A 24333-nucleotide genomic window follows, 5' to 3' on the forward strand; every position below is an offset into this window, starting at 1 on the left:
GCCATTAAGCATTTTTAATGCTGGTAGTAAGAATTTTTTTTTTAGATCATTAACTGCATAATATACCTTTACTGCAGGCACAAGCTATCTCAAGTAGCAATTTCAGCAAAACACTTTAGTCTGCTGCTTGACTACTACTGATGGCTTAGTTGGATTTAGTCTTGACACATGCAGATGAAAGATGAGGAGTAGAAGTGCATCCAGTCAGTCTCAATGACCTATCCTACTTTAAACGAAAATCAACCTTCTTCCCACTGAGTAACAACTCATGCTTAAACGCATTTATGAAGAAAGTCGATCATGATGTCAACTTGATTCTACAAAATAACACAGCAACTACGTCAAATTTGTGCTCAGGTGAAAGACGAGCTATGGTGTGGCTTAAAAAAGAAGAAGACATCGTGGTGAGAAGAGCGGATAAAGGGGGAGCTACAGTAATATGGGGTAAGAATGATTACATCATGGAAGCCCAAAAACAATTAAACAATAGACAGTATTATGTGCCACTCAAATCGAACCCCACTGAGAACATAAAAAGAGACCTTTTTGCAATTTTGAACCCTGCACTGGAAAATAAGTGGATTAACAAGAATGAATTTGAATTTCTCTCTCCCTCTAACCCTAAACTGGCAACTTTTTATCTTCTTCCCAAAATACACAAAAACCTTCATTCACCCCCAGGTAGACCAATAATTAACGGAATTGACACTATTACAGAACCAGCTTCTCAATATATAGACTTTGTTATCAAACCCCTAACAATGTCACTGAAAGCATATTTGCAAGATACTACACATATACTCAAGGACCTTCAAGAAATGCAACAAGCCCCAAATGCTATTTTAGCAACCATGGATGTTGAGTCACTTTACTCAAATATTGACCACCAGGAAGGCCTAGAGGCCCTTGAACATTTTTTACAAAAAAGATCAAACACCGAGACTCCTCCGACACAATTTGTTGTTTCTCTCACCCAATGGTCCCTCAATAACAATATATTCCTATTCCAGGATCGTCTCTACCAACAAACCAAGGGGACTGCCATGGGGGCTTCATACGCCCCCAACTATGCGGGATTATTTTTGGGGCTATGGGAAGAGAGGTATGTGCACAGCACTGAAAACCCCTTCAAACAGCTCATCAAATACTATGGTCGTTACATTGATGACCTTTTCTTCATTTTTACTGGTACAACAGAACAACTTCAAGAATTTCATCAATATTTAAACAGCACTAATCCTAACATCAAACTCAGTTTGGAATTCAGCAACAAAGAAATAAACTTCTTGGACCTTCTAATATCACTGGATGAACAAGGCTCAATACACACATCTCTGTTCAGAAAAAGTACAGATCGAAATACTGTTTTACATGCTGAATCCTTCCATCCTAAGAGTCTCATTGAAAATATTCCATTTGGGCAATTTCAACGTCTCAAGCGCATCTGCAACTCTCAAACGGACTTCAATACCCAAGCTACGGAAATGCAACAGCGGTTCGTTCAAAGGGGCTACAAAGCAAAGACACTGAGTGGGGCTCTAACACGAGCAAAAACTTTGGACAGAAGAAATCTTCTCATAAGGAGACAGCGAGCTCCATCACAAACAAAAAACAGAATTTTCTGTACTTTACAGTACAGCAACATGGCATACAAAATCAAAAACGCCATTATAAAAAACTGGTCCATACTGGCTTGTGACCCTTCACTGGGCCCCTTGTTCTCTGAGCCCCCCAGGTTTGCCTTTAAAAAAGCCCCCACCCTCAAGGACAAAATCGTCAAAAACTATTTGCCAGCATCAAAACTTGAGACTTTTTTCAAAAAACCCATTGGCACCTTCAGATGTGGGGCATGTGTCCATTGCACACAGATCAATCGTTCTACACATTTTATGGACTCTACATGCACCTACACTTTTAAATGTCGTTCTTTTGCAAACTGTAATACAACACATGTGGTATACCGACTGGACTGTGTTTGTGGGTGTTTTTACATTGGTCGCACAAAAAGAAAACTGAAAGAGCGTTTTGCAGAACACAAATATGCTATCCGTAAAGGAAACATGGAATATCCGATTGCAAAACATTTCAAGAACATGACCCACACAAACATTAATGAACTCACAATCATGGCAATTGAAGTTATTGAGAACACTCCCCGAGGGGGTGACAGGTTGAAAAGATTATTGCAGAGGGAAACCTTCTGGATCCACTCTTTGAAAGCAACTGTGTTCCCTGGACTAAATGAAGAAATAGACTTTTCTCCGTTTCTGTAAATATATTAATGTGTTCTGAATGATTGTCTTTGATGATGAGGGTTTACTCACTGTTTCATGCCACTGTTTCCTATTCTACACACAGTGCCTTGCAGTCAGTAATTTTTTCATTATTTATTTTCTTCTATATGTTAACATGATGCATCATGGTTTATTATTGAAATATAGTGTTACATAATGAGCTTTATTTATGCATTATGGATGATATGCTTGCCTATTGCTCTGTGAAAATATTCCAAAGTGTATATATTTTATTTGTCTTTTATGAATGAATACTTGGGTGGAGTCACATGACCACACACGATCATGTGACTTCCTGTTAAGTGTTTTTTAAAAGTAGACTTCCTGCTGTTCAGTTCATTTACAAATGTTGCCCTGACGAAGACTTGGTGTCGAAACATGTTGGTGGTGTCCATGTAGCTAATAAAGGACTTTTAATTGAGTAAGTACAGAGTGCCTCGGACTTTTCTTGCTTCAGTTCAAGTCACAGTTACTGCTTCAGCAAGTTTTTTCTGTATTTCTATTCATCCGCGGGCCTGGTCCTTGTAGAGCACCTGCTTTTTACCCATTGTTCACACCTGTTTTGGAGCCATAAGCAGCACTCAACAATCCTCCCTTTTTTTGCAAAGTCTCAATGACCATTTACTGTTGTTGAATTACAGAAAAGCTGAAATAAAAAAAAAAAGTTTTAAACTAAAGACTCTTTAAGAAGGCCGAGTTCCTTGATGCAGCCACATGGTCAAAAAACTGTTTGCCTTCCTCAGCCACACCCAGATACTATAGCAGTTGGTTCTTTTTTTAAGTTACTTTTTTGGCATTATTGGACAGGTTAGCAGAGAGGCAGACAGGAAAGCAGGGAGAAGAACTGTAGTAAAGGACCAGGAGCTGGAATTGAACCCTGGCCAATGGGGGACTATAGTCAGCAACTATAGTCCCCGTCCATGGGTCACCCACTCAACCACTTGAGCTACCTGGGTGCCCTAGTGGCTAGTTCTTACTCAACTTGGGCTCAACTTTCAACTTCCTCACCCAGGTGGAGTTAGACTCTCTGGTCTCCTCTAGGTGGGGGTAAACACAGCTATGGCCATTCATTCTCCCATAGGCACACATGCACACTCTCTCTCTCTCTCTCCCATTCACATCCCCATACTTGTAACAAGAAAGAATGTATGAAAATCAACATAAAGCTTAATTTGGCTCCTACACTATTTCTATTGTTACTTAAGTGAATGATTATAGCAATTATCATTATCTATCAAATATAATCAAATCTACACCTGCATTTGCTGTAAAGGCCAGTAGGGAAGTGTATAGAGCCGAACCTCTAGAGACGGCTAGCGCTCATAATGGCAATGATTATGGGAATCATGAGCTGTTGTTGTTGTTTACGTTTGTTTGTAGTATTAGTTAATAAATGTTTGTGTATAATTATCATCAGTTCTACCATGTATTTCTTTGTTTGGGAACTGGTGAGCATTGAAATCAGAGTTCACAAAATGAAGACTGATCAAGACAAGTAGACTTCATTAATCATTAAATTCAGTCTGAAGTATTAGTCATTAATTTCCAAATGTAATACTCAGTGGTGCTCATGATTGGAAACAAGTGCAATTTTATTCATAAATTGTAGTTTGTGTATTGTAATTTGGTACAGCTATGCGATGCTGCTACGCTACATATTCTACATGTGGTGTAGCTGCTGGTTCTCACATGAGACATATATTATCATGTGTGGGTAAAATCAATTCAAACATATGTTACCAATTGAAGTAAATCATTTAAGTTGGTTGAACAATTCTACTTTTTAGTAAATTAGGGATTTTCAGATTTAGTTGTTTTTTTCCTAATCCAGATCCGAGTCCTTTAACTGGGCTGCTACTATGGACACTTTAAACAATATCAAGACAATTTAAGACAATTTCAATTTCATTTTAGCTGCAATACATCTTACGGATATATGTGTGTGTGTGTGTGTGTGTGTGTGTGTGTGTGTGTGTGTGTGTGTGTGTGTGTGTGTGTGTATTTTAAATTATGTTCTCTTCGTTTTGCCCGCAGTGCAGTTGTATATACAGCTAAATGAAAATGAAGGTTGATTTGACTTGATTTGAATAAAATCAAACAGTATTTGCCAAAACCATGTCCAACTTGACTATTATATACTTTCATTTACCTAAGTGTTCAATAAACAAGTTTAACCTTCTAAATGTGTGATCCATCTCATTTTCACAAGATACTTTATCCAAATACTGAAAGTCCTGCTTTAAAACTATCATGGTAATGAGCATGAATGATTGATTTGATGCAAATAAAAGTTTACCTGCGAGAATGAAACCCTGTTATTTGGACTACAAAGACATTTTCAGCAGTGATACAGAGTGTTGCTTATTTTATTTCATAAACAAGTTCTGGCTGGCTACAGGCACAAACAGTCAAGCAGTCGAGTTTAATTTTCGCCTGTCATCACAGACTCGCAAGTGACAGCTGCTATGACCTAAGACAGGAAAGACAACAGATTCATGACCATCTGAGCTTAGCGATCCATGTATTTTTCCAACCCGAGTGTGTGAAGAGTGTCATTTACCAGTGCGAACAAAACAACTTTTTTGTTTCACATTCACACACTAATTTTGACTCACATATCGAACAAAATGCTGGCAGTGTAGTCCGGCTGTCATTACGGAGAGCAGCAGGCAGCAACACTGGCAAGCTGAGGTGAACAAAACACTATAGAATTCAGTGGAGAAAGAATAAGAATTTGATCAGCTTCATTTTAGCCAATACCAGTCTTAAAAGATGTATTTTTGACCGAATCAAACATCATCCTGATCCTTAAAATCAGCATGGGACATTCCTTGTAGCAAGTTAGTTTATTGTATAATGACATGACCCACAGAGGCTACTGTATGGATAGATTTGGGGGAATAACAATACAATGACTTCTTCTCTTATTGCATGCAATGTTAATGGTGCTTTCTAATCCAGTGACTGTGATTTTGTACGTGTGGTGGCTGTTGCCAGGTGACAGCGACTAGGAGGTATTGAGAAAGTGTCGGGATTCTGATTTTCAAATGTCTGTATCCCTACACTTCGCTCAAGTCCTCTCAAACACAACATGTGGTGTGTCTTGTTTGGTCACCTGTGGAGGAATTATAAAGTGGCAGAGTCAAAAAGTCCTGCGGGGAAATTGATGCAAGATTCCAGCAGCAATTTCATATTAATTTCTGTCTCCACAGGTACTGGACCCTGAAGCTGAAATGATAATGAGATTACACTTGTCTGTTTCTATTTGATATGGGCAGTGCGATCTTAATCAGAATTGGATCTTCATTACAGGGTTACCGTTGTAAAAGCCTCACACAAAAGTGAATCCACAATATTAATTCTACTGACGTGTGTAATTATTTGTGCAATTTAATTAATACCTGTAAATGCCAAAGTGGGTATCCAACAATTCAACAATCCTCATATAAATATGGAAATGAACATGTCTATGCGTCAGAGTTGTGGGAATATGTCTTCTTTTTTATTTCTAATATTAGTTATATCTAGTGCTGTGAAACGATTAAGAATTGTGATCAGATTAATCACACGGTTGCTGTGGATTAATTTCAATGAATCACAATTAAATATCATTCATGTTTAATCTATATTAATCACGTTTCATTTTGCATGAGCAAACAGACTCAAGAAAGAAGGGAATATATATGTATATATATGTGTGTATATATATATATATATATATATATATATATATATATATATATATATATATATATATATATATACACTGCTAAAAAAAAAAACACTTTGAAAATACATTATATTTTAATGGGAAAACATAACAACCTGGCAATCTGGATATCTACATTGATATGGACTGGATAATGTGTTAAGAATGAAAACATGCCACATCGCTTGATGGAAATGAAAATTAGCAACCTGCAGAGGACTGAATTCAAGACACCCCAAAAGTCAGTGAAAGTGAAAAAATGATGTGGCAGGCTAGTCCATCTTTCTGAAATTACTTGGCATCAACCTCAAAATGATACTCAGTAGTGTTTCTGACCTCCACGTGCTTGTATGCATGCCTGACAATGTCGGGGCATGCTCTTAATGAGACGATGGATAGTGTCCTGAGGTATCTCCTCCCAGCACTGGACCAGGGCATCACTGAGCTCCTGGACAGTCTGAGGAGCAACCTGGTGGTGTTGGATGGACCAAAACATAATGTTCCAAAGGTGTTCTATTGGATTTAGATCAGGTGAGTATTGGGGCCAGTCAACGGTATCAATTCCTTCATCCTCCAGGAACTGCATGCATACTTTTGCCACATGAGGACAGGCATTGTCGTGCACCAGGAGGAACCCAGGACCACTGCACCAGCGTAGAGTCTGACAATGGGTCCAATGATTTCATCCTGATACCTAATGGCAGTCAGAGTGCCATTCTCCAGCCTGTAGAGATCTGTGCGTCCCTCACGGGACATGCCTCCCCAGACCTTCACTGACCCACCACGAAACCGGTCATGCTAAACCATGTTACAGGCAGCATAATGTTCTCCACGGCTTCTCCAGACCCTTTCATGTCTGTCGCACGTGCTCACGATGAACCTGCTCTCATCTGTGAAAAGCACAGGGTGGCAGTGATGGAACTGCCAATTCCTGTGTTCTATGGCAAATGTCAACCAAGCTCCACAGTGTTAGGCAGTAAACACAGGGCCCACTAGAGGACGTCGGGCCCTCAGACCTTCCTCATGAAGTCCGTTTCTGATTGTTTGGTCAGAGGCATTCACACCAGTGGCCTGCTGGAGGTCATTTTGTAGGGCTTTGGCAGTGCTCATCCTGTTCCTCCTTGCATAAAGGAGCAGATACCTGTTCTGCTGATGGGTTGAACACCTTCTACGTCCATGTCTAGCTCTCTTAGAGTAACTGCCTGTCTCCTGGAACTTCCTTCATGCTCTTGAGACTGTGCTCGGAGACACAGCAAACCTTCTGGCAATGGCACGTATTGATGTGCCATCGTGGAGGAACTGGACTGCCTATGCAACCTCTGTATGGTCCAGGCATCGCCTCATGCTACCACAAGTGACACTGCCCCTAGCCAAATGTAAAACTATTGAAAAACAGTCAGAAAACACGAGGAGGGAAAAAAATGTCAGTGGCCTTCATGTGTAAAACCATTCCTGTTTTGAGGGGTGTCTCGTTGTTACCCCTCTAGTGCACCTGTTTCTAATTTTATTAACACCAAAGCTGCTGAAACTGATTAAAAACCACCTCTTTTACTTACTTGACCAGATCAGTATCCCAGAAGTTTAACTGTCTTGATGCAATACTTGGATTAAAAAGTGTTCCTTTATTTTTTTTGAGCAGTATATATATATATATATATATATATATATATATATATATATATATATATATATATATATATATATATATATATATATATATATATATATATATATATATATATATATAAGAACTCAAGATCTACTGATTTTTAACCCCTATCAGGTCAAGATGCTGCATCCAACATTTACCATGATGCGACCTAGAGCAGACTTTTGGACTTTCTCGGTCTAGTAAAATGTTGGGTTTTTTTATATTTGGAAGTGTGTAGAGTTTCCAGAAGGGTTTGCACTTTAAATATACTGAAGCTGCTGTTGCTAACACCCATCTCCATTAAACTCCATGCCCCCAGTTTACAACATTAGATTCCTAATGTGAGTGCATAGTACATAAACTCAAGCAGAAATAACCTGTGGTGACATCAGTAGAGGTTATTTCTCAGATTTGACAGCACTCCTTCAGAGTCACAGAGGACTTTATACAACTGTTTTCATGGGCTCAGTAATGCTCCACTTGAGTCTTGTAAAGCGACCTTTGTGTGCTAAATTGGTGGAGTGCGGTTTTAAAGCTTTATTGTAAAATATTACAATTCAGAAAAAGAAGGGTGATAAACGCTGCAACAAAGGTTGACGCTTGAAGTCTCAGTACCCGTGAACTCTACGGAACAGATTTTTAAACAGGCATGGATGACTTGTAGTAATGTAGTAAACAGTCACTTCTGCATGTTTTCAAAAGGGAACATGCACTTCTATGTCATTTTTGGACAGATATTGTAATTGAGTTTCCATTCACTTGGTGAATAGCAGAAAATTGAAGGTCTAAGCAGAAACAGTGAGGAGATCTCTTGTGCATATTGTATGTTGTTTAATGGATTTGATCATTTGTCTTTGCCGAATATTTTTTTATTTAATTAGCCTACAACAGCTACAGCGCAATAATGACAAAAACGTACTCAAAGTAATTATGAAAGTGGGCACAAATAACTAATTGATCATTTGCCACTTGCAACATACGACACTGTACCACTTCATGCGATTATTTTTCAGCCAGAGTCTGAGCAACAACATAATTTTCTATAATTAAATACAATAAACAGACACTGTAATCATGAATGTAATCAGTTTCTTATTGCATAGAGTTTGTCAAGAGACTGATTTACTACAAAAAATAAGAACCAACAAGAAGCAATCACTTCATGCATTTTTTTGTATATTACATTGATCAGGATCTTCAGTATAAACTTAGCCAGGATGCAGAAAAGAAGGTTTCTGAACTGTTTAAAAAATTTCTGAAAAGACATAACTGAACCAACTTTGTAAACTATTCTTGAAAATTTGTAAGTACTTAATATCTTCTTTACTCTGCAATACATACATTTGAACACTTGAAAATCACTAAATTTTCTGTTATATATGGCTAAAATATGGGGTGAAAATGTGCATATTTAATTTGAACATTTAACATAGAAGGATTTATAGAAGAATTTGTGCTTGGTGTCAAAATTTAGGGCCATTCCTGTACTTTCACATTGTGTTTTTTATTTTGTGATATTACCTATCCCACATGACCTTTGAATCCGAAGGTCAGACAGATATTTTTGATTTTTAGCTGTTCTTATATCATACATAACATAGGACCTTTTTTTTTTTTTTTTTTTACAGAGATCCGTTCCCTAGGTAGCCAAGATACAGCACATAAAATTTCTAATGAATAGGATGATCAGTTTTTGTGTAACAGGTGGCCAAAAGTAGCATTTTAGAAGTTTGCGATGGATAAAATCTCAAATTTGTCATTCTCTGTAACATGCAATTATAAATTTTAAGTAAATATTTTCACATTTCTTAGGACTATGGATTCCGCTGAAATGACCCTGAAAATTTCAGACCTCTAGCTCTTTTTGATCAGAAGTTATAGAAGCCTGAAAATAGCCGAAAATTTCAAGTCGCAATTTTGGTCGCAATTTTAGGGTACCCCCTACCTACTTCAAATGGTCATAAATTTGAAACTCTTTACAATTAAGCCTTGCAATTTTGGATTTTTCCATCATGGATAATGTTCTATAAGTATGTAAAAATTTAGAAAAATCTGAGAGGGTCAGGTGGGAAATTTTCTTAAAATCTGTTGATTTCACATGGAACGACCCATGTATTAAACACTCTAAGTTTTTTTTTTCCTTGTCATGTTTTGTCTTCCACATAGTGTGATCGTGGAGATATTGCACATTATCCTGAGGAGAACATTCATGCATATCGAATTTCATGGCATTCAAGTATCTGTGGGAACATATATTTCAAACCAAAAATAATGTTAACATGCTAGTGGTCGAAGTCAAAACATAATGAGTCATTTGAAATTATCCACAATGAATCATGATTTTTTGTGCATTATAGATATTTCAGATCAGACCAAAGTGATTAATTGGTCAAGAGTCAAACAGAATGACTGACATGGACATTTCATGTGTAAAACCACTAAGGCTGGGAAAACAAAGGGATTTATGTCATTGATTTTGCAAAGTATACTGTCTACACACAAAAACAAAACAAAAAAATATCTTGAGAGTCTACAACTTAGTTACGCAAGTCCACAAAGCAACACACTGCCTGCACGGATTTGCAGTAATTGCTTTATATGCTTACACCATCAAAATAATTATAACATTTAAACAGAGTCACAGAAGACTGTGAACGTCAATAGTAAATTCATATCACTATACTGAGACAGCAGCAAAACCAATTACAGTATTATTTCTAACTGACTCAAAAACAATTTTCCAGATTGAAATGAAAAGGGTGGTTGATTGTTTCTACCCTGTAGACAAATATGAAAAAACAACAGCTTTGAACATAATTTGCTGCAATAATTTCAAATTCATTTCAAGTGACAAAAAACACTGAATTATTTGTGGCAGCTAATATAAATTCTACCCTGACATTTATGCAAAAGATGTTGTCATAACATCACTGTACATTCTCCCTCTCTGCAAGGACTCTGAACTCCAGCACATGTTCAGACACACTGCACTGTAAGAGTACATGTTCCAACATTCCTGATTAGGTTTGATGTTGGTTGAATGCAAGCTGAAGACAATAAGACACTCAGGAATTTAATTTGGAGTGAAGAACACAGCACCATCACTGTTTCTCCTTCACAATCCTCTGATGGCTCCTGATGTCTGTCAAATTCTGGTTTGAAATGTTGGACCGGGAAACAAATTGCCTCAACCAAGGAGGCCAGTAAAAAATTTCATTCCTCATGTATTTGCTAGAGCGCAACTGCTGAAGACTATTCATGCACCATAATGGCAAAAGACGTTGCACTTGCACAGTTACCACCAAAGGCTATATAGTATTCCTCCTTTAATATTTTAGTACCGTTGTAATGCTTTGTGTGAATTCAACACCTGCCTTCCAATCAAACACAGAGGAAACAAACTAAGGTTTGCACACTTCATCTTTTCTCAGTAAATTAAATATGCTCACACTTTTATCTTACTTTAAATGCACTGTCTGTGTTAAATGGTTCAATAATCAAAAATTCTGTAAATTATACTGTACTTTGTTGTATCGTCAAGAGATCTGCCCACGCTCACTGTCAACATTTTGGCTTGAGATCATTATACTAGTTAACATTATACTTTTAAAGCAAGTAGCATAAAAAGGAATCAAACAAGCATGGAAATTTTTACTATCCAGTTCAATTACATAACGTTCAGAAAATAGTCTGTCCCTGTTCATGTTCTCTAGATGTACCTACCTGGTCCTGCAATCACCTGAATAAACTGAGTCATCCACCAATCACCTGCTGCAGTAATAGTAGTTAAACTCTCACTCCATTTCACTCCGCTTCTCATTTGATTGTCTTGCCTGCTCTTGTGGTTGCATCATTGGCCAAACTCGCCTTGTGGTAGTGTTTAGTGTAACCTGCAATTTCCTTGTCCCTCAAGTTTGTCAGTTCACTCCCACTACCAAGCTCCATTCTGCAACTCACACACCACATTCAACTTCCTCAGTCTCTGTATGATCAGTTTACCACCAACCAAGCCACACGCACCCAAGTCTCAAAACCTAGCAGCCATCAGGTGTCGCTCTCTTAACGAGTCACACATCAGTCACTCACCTACAACAGCTCCCTCATCTCCAAATACACTCCTCTGGTCTCCTTCTCCATTACAAGGACTGGTTGCAATAAACTTTGAAAATTGTGCAATTAAGTCTGTATACTGCGTCCAGATCCAAGAAAACCCTTAGTCACAACAAAATATTGCTATAATGCCCAAGATTCCTTCATTTGTCATTCACATAGTCTATTCCAAAGTGTAAATTTACTCTAATGTTCCAATGGTGTGTAATTAACTTCATTCATGGGTTCAAGCCACACAGAAGGAAAATGTTAATCTTGTATGAGAAAGATGTTCTTAATGCAAGTTATCAGCATTAGTATTTTCATATATGGGCTCTTGCAACCCTTTGGCCAAAGGTGTTCACCTGAGGCTAGCACTCTGACAGCTACCCTTGAACTTTCATTTTTTAAATATCAGAAATACTTAGGGCCCCGAGGCCATAAGTCATTACTAACTGAACAGAGACATTTTAAAATATATTCTACATCAGACTGAAAGTCAGTGTACAGAATTATGAGTAGAGGGAATGTGTTCAGCATCTTTTCCTGTTATAAAGCTGCTTTGAACATCATTGTGAACATGGTGCTGTTGTCTGATGCTATTTTGTATGTAGAAAAAACGGGGAAAATTAGTTTCTTTGAATGTTGTTTGGACATTAAATCTGTAATCTGATTGACTTACTGACTCTGTCTTGTCTTTAATTGAATCAGGTGTGGTTGTATATAATGGTTTACTGGCTCTAAGAATCAACACAGTGAGTCTTTGGGAAAATAACCATTCAGTGAATATGCTAAGCAAAACTGTGGGTCATTCACAAAGCTACGTTAAGTACTCTTGATTGGCCAAAAAGAGCATTGCCATTGGATAATAGTGAGAAATCCCCCCGCCCCAATCAGATTTTTTATAATGCACATTTTTTATATTACATCCCTCTAAAACAGCGAACAAATCTGGAGGTAACACTGACCCAATTCTAACTGACCCTTTACCACCTAGTCAAAACGTGTTTGCCAAATTTTAAAATGTGCAATTTCCTTTAGAAAGTACCTGTTGAACCAATTTCCCTTTACTTTGAAAGCACATAAAAATTCACAAAACTCATTTCCAGTGCAGTCAGAAGTTGAAATGAATGGCAGTGGCCATTAACAGTAAAACTGATTATTGACAGCTACATATAATAGATCCCCTGCCACAGCAGAGCACACACTACTACACAGTACATTTTATTACAGGCTCTGTTATGGTAATTTTCTTATTTTCCCATGCCTCTGCCGGCCAGTGTCTTTCCTCTCTCAAACCAGAATCAAATCGCAGTAAAACAAGAGTTCATGCCGTCAGCAGCACATGCCTGCCTACAGTGGAAAGCAGGTTTGATATGATGACTTTCCTATTAATGACATGCAATGATATGATCTAGACATTTCACTCTTAGGATAATCATTTCTCTCCTCAAAAAAGGCATCATCCAAATATACCATGGCTTTTCAAAACTTCGCACTTGGAAGTATGCCCTTGACAGCTGATATTCTATTCAGACAAAATATTTTTCTGGTTTGAGGTTGGTATCCGAAATATCAATATCCCATCCGCACTGCTGAAGTGTGCTGATGTGTGAATTAGACAGAAAATGTTAAGGTTGTTTGCTGAAACCTTGACCATTGGCTTGTTTCAAGGAACAGACAGCAGTAATAAAACACTGTGTAAATGTCAGAAGTGCCAAGAGAGGAAGGACTTGGTGGACAATGATAGATGACACTTGGTGACTGGTTCTTCCTCAGGGTTTTTCTAAGATAAAAAAAAGTGTATAAAGAAGGCAGTGCTCGCCAGTGCTGCAACTTTGAAATCAGTGTTTAACAGAAATAACAAGAAAAGCACTCAGAGAGTGCAATAATCCGCCAAGGCTGCTCAGTCTTTGCATCATTTCCGACGGATGAAATCTTTAATAAAAAATGACCTTGCGCTGTGCACAGGTCTGTGTTATGCATGTGTACGTTATGTATGAACGCCATATTGTGTGACCTAAATATGTAGCGGGTGTCGGGAATTGATGGGACTCAGAAACACCCCCCCAACTTAATCAATTGTTCCTTGTATCATTTCCGACAGACAAGTTCCAGTAAGTCCCCAGTGGTGGATTTGTAGTAGGATCGCAATCATGTGATCGTCAGCAGGTAATGGACATAGCGTTCACTTGTCATAGTTACAGTGACGCCGTGCCGCTATATCTCGCAATGATACAGAAATCTTTAACAAATCCATGGATCCAGACTACAAGCCACATCACTGCCAAAATCTAATGAGGTGGTCCTTGTGTCATTTCTGACCTTCCATGAAAATTTCATCCAAATCCGTTACAACATTTCTAAGTAATGTTGCGGAAACACAAACATACAAATAATCAGAAGACTTAAAAGACAATCACAACAGTGGCTGTCAGTGGTGTGGGCACTGATTAAAGTACACATTTAAAAGCTATGCAGTTATCCATGTAGATGTAAAAAACTTGAACCAGAAAGATTTTATGTTGGTCATGTGAGCAAAATCCCGTTCCAAGACTCAGCAGATGTCAGCAAAGTAGGACCACTTTTATTCAACTGTTTCTTTTAGCACTACATACACATAACTATCTCTTTGTCTCTCAGTGAACCAACTGCCGTATTTTTAAATACACAAACAAGTTTTGCTTTAGTTGTAATGGCTTTAGAAATACATGGTGGTATGGATTAGTGGAGGGCCGCAGGAAATCTCTATGGACTCATTATCCAAGTGATCTAGTGCCGAAGAATCTTACTATACTATTCTTCTGATGAAAGTTTGACTCTCACTTATAAAATACTCATCCTTTAGCAAATAACACTCAGCAATGCACATTCTTCCACAAAACATACTTCACAGTCTGTTAAACTCTGCTGGAAGGTTGCTGTTGACAATTTTGAGTTACATGGATTTTGATCAAATGTACAATTTATTTAGTCAGTGAAATGAAATGAATAACTCAACCCAAACATCTGATGATCCCATTTCAGATTTGAACACTGCGTGCATATCAGTGCTACACATTTATATCCAACACACACTCACATAAATTGGATCTGGTTCATAATGTTCTTCTTAAATACTTGAACAGATAATATTGCACAACAAAACATATAATCAGCTGACTGGTGCATTATGTCTCATATTTACATTTACAGCAATAACTAGAAAATATATTTCATTCTTTATTTATTTTCATAATGCACAACCCATGCACGAAGCATTATACGTCACATTTACCGACCAAGTTGAATTTGAGAGTCAGCTGAAGGAATATTGCAGTGTTCTAACATGATACCTGTCATTTCCTAGTTTATGACATATTTGTGTATAAAAAGATACAGCAACAGCTGAATAAAAATGTATTTACAAGAATACAACCAATACAATCAGGAAAAAGGTAGGTAGTTGAAAGGCTATGATAAAATGCAGACTGTCCATGATGATGCTTTGTTCTGAATTTCATTTTTTAGGCATCTGTAACACATTTGTTTCTAAAAAGACATCACCACAGTTAAATAAAACTGTATTAAAACAGGCCTCAGTGGTGCTTTCAAATTTTAGCTGGCTTGTAATGAGTATATGCTCATTACATGAATGTACTCCCTTAAGTTAAAACTGCATATTTATCGTTTTAAATAAAAGGACAATTACCCTACTAGAACAATATACTACTAACGCATATTAAACAGATATCAAAAAAATCAGGAATGTTGTGGAACTGTACTGATATTACCCCATCAGAGTAACATTAACTGTAAAGTAAGAATACAAAGTATAAGGATTTGTGATTCCTCAACTCTAGTATGGACATAATTTTCAACTAGCGTCAATACAATGACAACTTAATAAAAATTAATGAATTCTGGTTTTTGGTTTTGATGTCCCACTCCATGATTTTCACTGGCCCTATCTGGGCACCCCTGTGAAAAATCTGTGGTGGGGCCCCCATCCTACTGCTGTCAAAAATGGTATAAGAAATGTGTTTGGTTACTAATGATCTTGCTGGTCAAATGTCCATATTCCCAGGGGCAAGACAGCCAGCTGACAGAGTCCCTCTAATAATGTTGCACAATGACCAAAAATAACAGGAACTCTCAAATCCACAAGTGAATTTTCTTTCCTGTCCAATGTCTGAATAAGCCTGACTCGAGTCTTTCATTTATTATTGCTGCAGCTCAATTGCAAACTAAACTTGTAATCTCTCAATGAGAATGCAGATTTCCTCCACCTTCTGATTTGATGACAACTTTTGTTGCTATATGCTGATTGTGGAATCAGAAAATGAGATTTGTTGGGAAGTGCAACACGTTTTTACTGTGACACTGCAAAGTTTTAGTAATATTTCCTCACTGCAGAACCGAACTAAAAAAAAATGTGTCCATCACATTGAGGATTTAATGATTACACACTTCTCTTCTCGAAGTGGAAGCCAAGCTGTCAACCAAGCATAAAAACTGACTAAATGCTTTGCTGTTTTTCTCTCTATATGACCTGCCAGGTCATCCGCCACCCATCTGCTGATACAATTCAGAGGATGAAGCTTCAATCTTCAGTTAGCTGTCAAATGTAGAGGTACTAGAATACCCGTTAACAGCCTGAGAATTGGAGAGCAAAGAACATTCTGAGCAAAAATCTATCACAAATTGACACATATGCCCCAAATAAAATGGAAGGGAAGCTGTGCATTAATTGGCCCCCATGATTTCTATAGGAAACCAAGAAAATAGAATAAAAATATGCTGTTTTTTAAAGTACAAGGTGAAATAACTTAAAGCATTAACACATAAGAGAAGCGAATGAAATGCTAATGACATCTCAGGCAGCTATTTATTTGAATCATTCTGTTCTCTACGAAAGAGCAAAAGGGGAAAGCTATTACTTTCAGATGCAGAGCCTCAAAGTTGCATATTTTAACGATTCTCTACTATTTTGAAAAATGCTTCTGTCCTGATTATGATCTCACACACGTAGATCTTAACGTACATTAAAACTTATATTTACACAAAAAATATACCCAGCACAAATCAAAAAGTGAAGGAAAGTAAATTTCATTGAATAACAGAAAAAAGAGAATCAAACAAAACATTGTATTTCTATTTTGCATAGGCGTACCAGTTTAAATAGATTACCTCATTTTATTTTCTATTCTGTGCAATTGCTTGATTTCTGAATAAGCCAAGACTAAGTTTAATGCTGATGCGTCTCTGTGATTCCAAACTTCCAGACTTCCCCGGATACCCTGAGCCTGCTCATCTCCTGTGGCTGGATTTCCTGCATACAACATAATTTTTAAACAATGACGTTTTCATGGGATTTGTAGGAGATTCAACTGATAGAGAAGGGCATGCATTAATCGGCTGAGTATCGAACCAGGGACTCACTGATGATAGTATTTACACCAATGCAGTGTGTGCCGTAACTGCTGTGCTATCAGGTTTTACAGTTTATTACTGTTATTACTTATTACATATGATTAAGCCCCTGATCTTTCCTTGTTTTATTGGTGGTAGCATGATATCTTCAAAGTACAAAATGCATTAGCATGGACAAGTTTTGTTGTGTGCGCAGTGCAGTGCAGATGACAGAGAAAATGAGCAAGACCACATTTTTGCCCCTGATAATATGGGATAATCCTGTAATACATAAAATGAACTATTTCTTACTGAATTAATATTGAGACATGATTTGTCCCATATTTTCATCCACAGCCCTCTAAGTATCAGGATGGTGTTTTCTACTACTACTCTGAGATTACAAGTTTAAATATTTTCTCAAGGTTGAGATTAAAAGAGTTTAGTGAAGTAAGAAATGGTGCCAAGATTATTGGGAGCAAATTCAAAAAATGTGACAAAAGAATGACATTGTGAAGCAGGACAGACTACTAATTCTTGGTAGTAATGTAATGGGTAAAAGCAACTATGATTTCCTATTTTGTTGGCACTCAAGACATTTCCCAGTGTCCCAGTGTAGTTACAGTTTGTTGGTTTTGGTGAATGGCTGACTGATTATCCAACAATTTAATTTCCAGAATCTATAAAGTAGCAACAGACTCTTACAAACTGACATAATGATCCAATGTGGTGATTAATCAAGCCTAATGTCACAGAGCATCTGCCTTGGCAATTGGATGACAATTTTCTGTACTTAAAGTTTAAGCCCTGCACACTGAGGGATGTGCACTTTGAAGAAACGTTTTTAAATTGATATTTAAGTTGATCTTTCAGTTGAAAAGTCCAGATTCAAATTCCTGATCATACTAACAGGTGCGAGTAAAATACTGTGCCAAGCATAATGTACAACATAAAAACACATGACCATTCCGGTTTTCCTCTCCTCTTCCTTAAGCATTTAAAACAGTTGTGCGTCATATAGTGCCTGCAGAGAGATGAAACATGCCATTTGTGCAGATGTCTCTTTCCCACCATATGCCTCGGTTGTCATGGTTGCTGAATTAATTGCAATAAATCTTGTTTTCCCTGTGCAGTGGGGTGATGCTGGTATTAAGTTAGGTTTTAACATGGATGGATGTTGAAGCCGTAAATTAGCTCTTATCATGATTAATTAGGGAGTTAAAGGTTAAATTCAAATATAATTAAAGGTTAAAGACTAATAGAAAAATCATCTTCCAGGGAAGAAGTTCCTTTGACCTTCAACAGATGTTTGTTTCCTGGTTAAGATGCCTCCTTTAAAAGAACATTATTTTTTTCCAATTACATTAACATGGTCATGCTATCATAATGATAAATGAATCCTGTTAAAAATTCCATCAATGACTACACTACATACAGTATACAAAATTCACTATAAATCCTGATGCAGTTTTAGTTCAGCTGGAGTGTTGCTGTACAGTGGTCACCGACAGCATAATTACTACTTGTGTAATCTGATTGCGTTCACGCATACTGTAGCATTGTCTACTTTATTATCATTTAGTACAAAACAGTGCAATGACATTAGTTTATTAATTTGTCTAGTTCTTGCTGCAAAATATTGCTGTTACATACAGCAAGTGTTCTGCTCTTTGGACAGATTCTTCAAACTCCCCACCACACGCACAAAGCGCAGTTGGATTGCAGTAAAGAACATATAACAATGCCTTTCCTATTTCAGACAACAGAGAGAGATTGAACTGAACTCACCCACCCTCTGATCAGCAGAGGATTTCACTGCATGTCAGACTACCTACAGCAAAAGCAGCCAGAAAACCCTACAGAGGTCGCTGCAGATTGCTGAGTCCATCACCGACAATGAGCTTCCTCCATAACATTAACACCAGGCTATGTTTGAGGAAGACTCAGGAAAAAACAACAAAGCTACCTGAGGAACAGAGTTACTGTAGCAGCAGGTCCTGGACAGGCAGACTTCAGGAGAAACTCTTTCATCAGACCATCAGACTGCTGGATGTTCATCAGCAGCTCAGTAGCTAAGGTGATAATGGCAATCCAGTCAGCACAAAACTATATTCCTATACAACTAAACTGTATTCTCAATCATGTTTTAAAAGAAAAGTAGTTTCTGACAGATTACGTTTGAACCATATCACAGAGATGTTTCTGATCAACATACCTATGCCATGGATTTTACTGCTTCACTGTCGGTCCTTTTTGGCCAACCAATACATTAGAAGAGGAGGAATTTGTTCCATGGTAAACCAGAAAATGAAGGAGACATGTCATGCCATGACATTTTTTCTAACCGTAGCTACATTGTTTCTTTGCCTAAGCCTAACCAGAAAGCAAGTGAAATCACAAAGTAAATGATTGGAAACGAAACTTAATCCTGACACTGATGAGCTGTCATTCATCACTGGACGCAAACTCTAATCTTCTGGGTGAAAGTCTGGTTTATCTTTTGTCTTTATCATCCTGTTTTGAGACTCTCCTCTTCTACTATTTCTCTGCTTGTGTCTGCTCCACTGCAGTCTTTGTTTCTACACGTGGGACTACTCCGCTCAAACACAATCTCTTTCTGTTGGTGTGAGATGCTCGTGCAGCAGCAACCAGGGGTTCTGAGTTTTGCACATAGAACCTTTAAACATTTATTTACTATTCTACAGTACGTACAGAAGGTGGTGAACAATTGTGTGACTTTTTTTATTCATTTCTATGCATGACTTTCCCAGAATATTTGGTAAAGTTAGACCAATTTTTGATTATTTGATTTTTAAATAGCGTGCTGTTCACGTCCAGTGAACAGTGGCGCGACTCCCAATTTTCCACCTTTGGACACACCTTCTCATTCACTGTTTTTTCTTTATTTTTCTTACTTTCTATATTGTAGATACATACCGAAGACATCAGAACTATGAAGCAAGATATATGGAATTATGTAGCAAACAAACAATTGTGAAAGAACTCTTAATATGTTTTATATTTTAGATTCCTCAAAGCAGCCACCCTTTGCTTTGATTAGTGCTTTGCACACTTGGCCTTCTCTCAATGAGCTTCATGATTTTCACTTCACAGGTGCGTCTTGTCAAGGTTAATTTGTGGAATTTCTTGCCTTCTTAATGGGGTTGGGACCATCAGTTGTGTTGTGCAGAAGTCAGGTTGGTACACAATTGACAGCCCTATTTGACAACTGCTAGAATCCATATCATGGCAAGAACCAATCAGCAAAGTAAAGTGAAATGACAGTCCATCATTACTTTAAGAAAAAGGTCAGTCAGTCCGGAAAATTGCAAAAATTTTGAATGTATCCCCAAGTGCAGCCGCAAAAACCATCAAGCACTACGACCAAACTCGCTCACATGAGAACCAGCCCAGGAAGGGAAGACCAAAAGTCACCTCTGCTGCTGAGGATAAGTTAATCCGAGTCACCAGCCTCAGAAATTGCAAGTTACCAGCACTTCAGACTATAGCCCAGACAAATGCCACACAGAGTTCTAGTAGCAGACACATCTCTACATCAGCTCTTCAGAGGAGACTGCACCAATCATGCCTTTATGGCCAAATAGCTGCTAAGAAACCATTTCTAAGGAAAAGCAACAAGCAGAAGAGATTTGTTTGAACCAAGAAACACAAAGAAGGGGCATTAGACCAGTGGAAATCTGTGCTTTGGTCTGATGAGTCCAAATTTAAGATCTTTGGTTCCACCCGCCATGTCGTTGTGCGACGCAGAAAAGGTGGAGGTGTGATGGTGTAGAGGTGCTTTGCTGGTGACACTGTTGGAGATTTATTCAAAACTGAAGGCACACTGAACCAGCATGGCTACCCCAGCATCCTGCACCGACCGGCCATCCCATCCGCTTTGTGTTTAGTTGGACCATCATTTATTTTTCAACCGGACACCGACCCCAAACACACCTTCAGTCTGTGTAAGGGCTATTTGACCAAGAAGGAGAGTGACGGAGTGCTGCGTCAGATGACCTGGCCTCCACAGTCACCTGACCTAAACCCAACTGAGATGGTTTGGGATTAGATGGACCGCAGAGTGAAGGAAAAAGGGCCAACAAGTGCTCAACATCTATGGGAACTCCTTCAAGACTGCTGGAAAACCATTTCAGGTGACTAACTCATGAAGCTGGATTAAGCCAGTGCTTCTCAATTTTTTTCCGTCATGGCCCCCTTCTTAGGACAAAAAACCTCAAATCAATTTTTCTAGATCTAGAAATTATTTAACATTCACAGTTTTAGAAATTTACAATTAATGTCTTCTCTTTAATTTCTACCCTTTGCAAAGTCGCCCAAAATAGACCATATGGCGGACGGTTTTGGCCCGCGGGCCTTATGTTTGATACCCTTGGTAAAATAATCGGAGTAAATGAGCTGAGATGGTGACGTTATCAAGTATGCCGGTGTTCCAACTGCACATTTACGATATGTTCTCCCGTTCGTGCACCGCAAAAAAAAATACTTATGTTAAAACAACAGTTCAGCTAATTAGTTCCACATAGACAGACCTCTTCCTCCCAGTCGCTTGTGTTCTGCTTGTCATGTCTCTGCACCCCTCCCCTCAGGGGGGTGCGCCCTACTATTTGAGAAACACTGGATTTAATTCAGAAGTCCAAGGCTTTTATACTTCAAATTATAAGAAACTCTGCAACAAGACCAGGCAAGATTATCATTTAAATGTAAATTACATTTGTATCAATTCAGAATGCTTTTTCTGTGTACGTGTAGATTTATATCTTAATCTTGCTAACCACCTGTTAAATCTTCTGAAGTCCTTGATACAGAGCTCTGAAATCCCCCTAAAGATTAAAGAATCTCTGCAGGCATTTTGATTTTGATTCTTCTGATTGTCTGGTCATTTAAGGCATGTCAAAATAGTGTTTCTTTATATGCAACATATCTATGACACGAACACATCTATGACACGTAGCACGTCAACTATGAAACTCAAAAATAAGGATTCAGACTTTCAGAGTTTCATATATAACAAAAAAGAACAGATTTGTTTATGTGTTGGACTGCCTTACATGCATTTCAGAGTGCATATACATAGTTAGAACCTATCTCAGCTGACTTAGGGTGAAGGCATGGGACACCCTAGACAGGTCACCAGTCTATCACAGGGCAACACAGAGAGACAAATTCATACCTATGGACAATTTAGAATCACCAATTAACCTCAGCATATCTTTGGACTGTGGGAGGAAGCCAGAGAATGTGGTGAGAACCCCTGCAGGGAGAACATGCAAACTCCACACAGAAAGACCCCAGGCCGCCCTGCTTTGTACCGTTTTCTTTGTAAATGCATCACAAATAAAGAAACCATGAGAGTGTTTGTGTGCATGAGTGTGTGTGTGTGTGTGTGTGTGTGTGTGTGTGTGTGTGCATTCATGGAAGAGAAGTTTTTGTACTTCACCACACATGATGAATCGAATCAAACCTTGTCTTACCTGTCTTTCAGGTAGTTTCAAAGCATGAAGAAAGGCCAAGGTAAGGTTTCTTGTCCCTTTTCATGGTTTCTGTTTGCTATCTGGGTCCTAGTGCTAGACTTACTTTCTTGTAGCAGTCACTACATTAAGGGAAGACCTTTTTTAAGCAAAATAGAGCAAGCTACACAGGGAACACCCTGGAACAAGACAGACATCGAAACTCAGTAGGCTTTAAAATTAAATTTGCTCATATTTGCGTTGACAGAACCCAAAAGATCATAAGCAGAATTCCGTTTCACCTGTTCATTTAAGCCCGCAGCTCCACAGACAGATACGTGCATCGAGTTCTCTGATTCTGAGGAGTCATGGACAGGAATCACAATTATCTAGTCTCCATGCTGCCAGGCCACAAAGTAGAAGTGAACTTCCTCTGACCGTCACCCCTCATTCCTCTCACAGCAAAGGGTCAGGAGCTCTGGCACTTCCTACCATGCTGTGGGGCTCAAATATCACAGAGACTCCATGAAAAAAGAAGCTAGCACATCATTTCCTCAACATCTGCTACCACAGCAGGTTTTTGCCTCCTGTAAGCTGGCAGTGCCTTGTGTGACTGACATGAAGTGGATTTAAACCAATAGGGCGATTATTGCAGCAGCCAGACAGAGCTCGGATTTGCCAATTATGGCACAGAGGCAGGCTGCTGGTCATTATCAGTCAGATGCTTCAAATGTTCCCCTACTTTAGGCCACCTTACAAGGTTCCAGATCAGGCCACAGACAGGCAGACTGCTAAAGGCCAATGTGGCACTGAGAAATAGAGAGATAAAGAGAGTGAGCCCCAAGCTACTTTTGGAATGTTAACATTATTTTTTCCTGCTTGGATGAATGCATTTGGAGAGAGGAGTACACCACACTGTTCACTTGGCACACACCATAGTATGATTGTATATATCCATCACGCATAATGGCCCATGAAGGTGGTCAGTCTGTGACTAATAGGTCAGATGTGTCCACTCTGTGTAGAATTCTTTCAACCATGCATATCTGGTGGTATCAGAACAAATAAGGTACACAGACCCCCCTGTTCCAGTCCAACTCTTTCATTTCCCACTCGTAGACTATATTGCTGAGGTAGGGAACAACTGTTCTGCTACATAACCCACCTCCCCCTCTCGAATTCAGTACATCTGAGAGGCAGTTTACAGGGAGGAAGGGAATAAATAGAGAGATGAGAACAGAGGCTATTTTCAAATACATATCATATCTAAAGGCTGCAGCTAAGATCTTACTGAGGTTAACTTAGAAACATATACATTTCATATCTCTGCTGTTAATAAATTCTATACATAATGTCAAACTAGGCAATATTACACAGTGAGGTGTGCTGATAAGGTGGAAGTTCGTACTATGTATTAAGACACCTCAGAGCGTATTGTTACATAAATACAATGGCAACTTAGTGTGCTATGGGAGAAAAGGAAAAGATGTGTTCCAATGATCTTTCATGTGTAAAGCTTCTTTGTAAGCAGTTCAATCTGTGGCAAGTTTAAATTCACCAGTGAGAGTTAACTGGCATCATATCACATATAAAGATGCATTGTTGTTATGGCCACTATCAGTTTTTTTACACACTGCACACTGATTTAAAATAGTGTTTAAAGTACCATCTGTCATGCATAACAAAAACACTTTTTCTGCCTATACATGGAAAAAGAAGAAATGTTTGAAC

At 38.3% G+C, this 24333-nt stretch overlaps 1 protein-coding gene across 2 annotated transcripts; it reads left to right on the forward strand.

The window, feature by feature from the left end:
• The first annotated feature begins 231 nt into the window (after positions 1-231).
• Positions 232-2719, forward strand: LOC129350086 (uncharacterized). Of its 2 annotated transcripts, XM_055015573.1 has the most exons (3): positions 232-444; positions 1011-1102; positions 1198-2719. In XM_055015573.1, the coding sequence occupies exons 1-3, from the start codon at positions 440-442 to the stop codon at positions 2271-2273; spliced, it is 1173 nt and encodes a 390-aa protein (XP_054871548.1). In that variant the 5' UTR covers positions 232-439; the 3' UTR covers positions 2274-2719. The 2 variants fall into 2 exon arrangements, with proteins under 2 accessions (XP_054871548.1, XP_054871547.1); XM_055015572.1 differs by having other exon boundaries at positions 1011-2719.
• Positions 2720-24333: the final 21614 nt, after the last annotated feature.

Source organism: Amphiprion ocellaris, chromosome 11 (genome assembly GCF_022539595.1).
Source record: "Amphiprion ocellaris isolate individual 3 ecotype Okinawa chromosome 11, ASM2253959v1, whole genome shotgun sequence".
Lineage (NCBI taxonomy): Eukaryota > Metazoa > Chordata > Actinopteri > Pomacentridae > Amphiprion > Amphiprion ocellaris.

Coding starts and splice junctions, on each gene's coding strand:
- LOC129350086 (XM_055015572.1), top strand. CDS start 1,044: ATGGGGGCTTCATACGCCCCCAACTATGCGGGATTATTTTTGGGGCTA.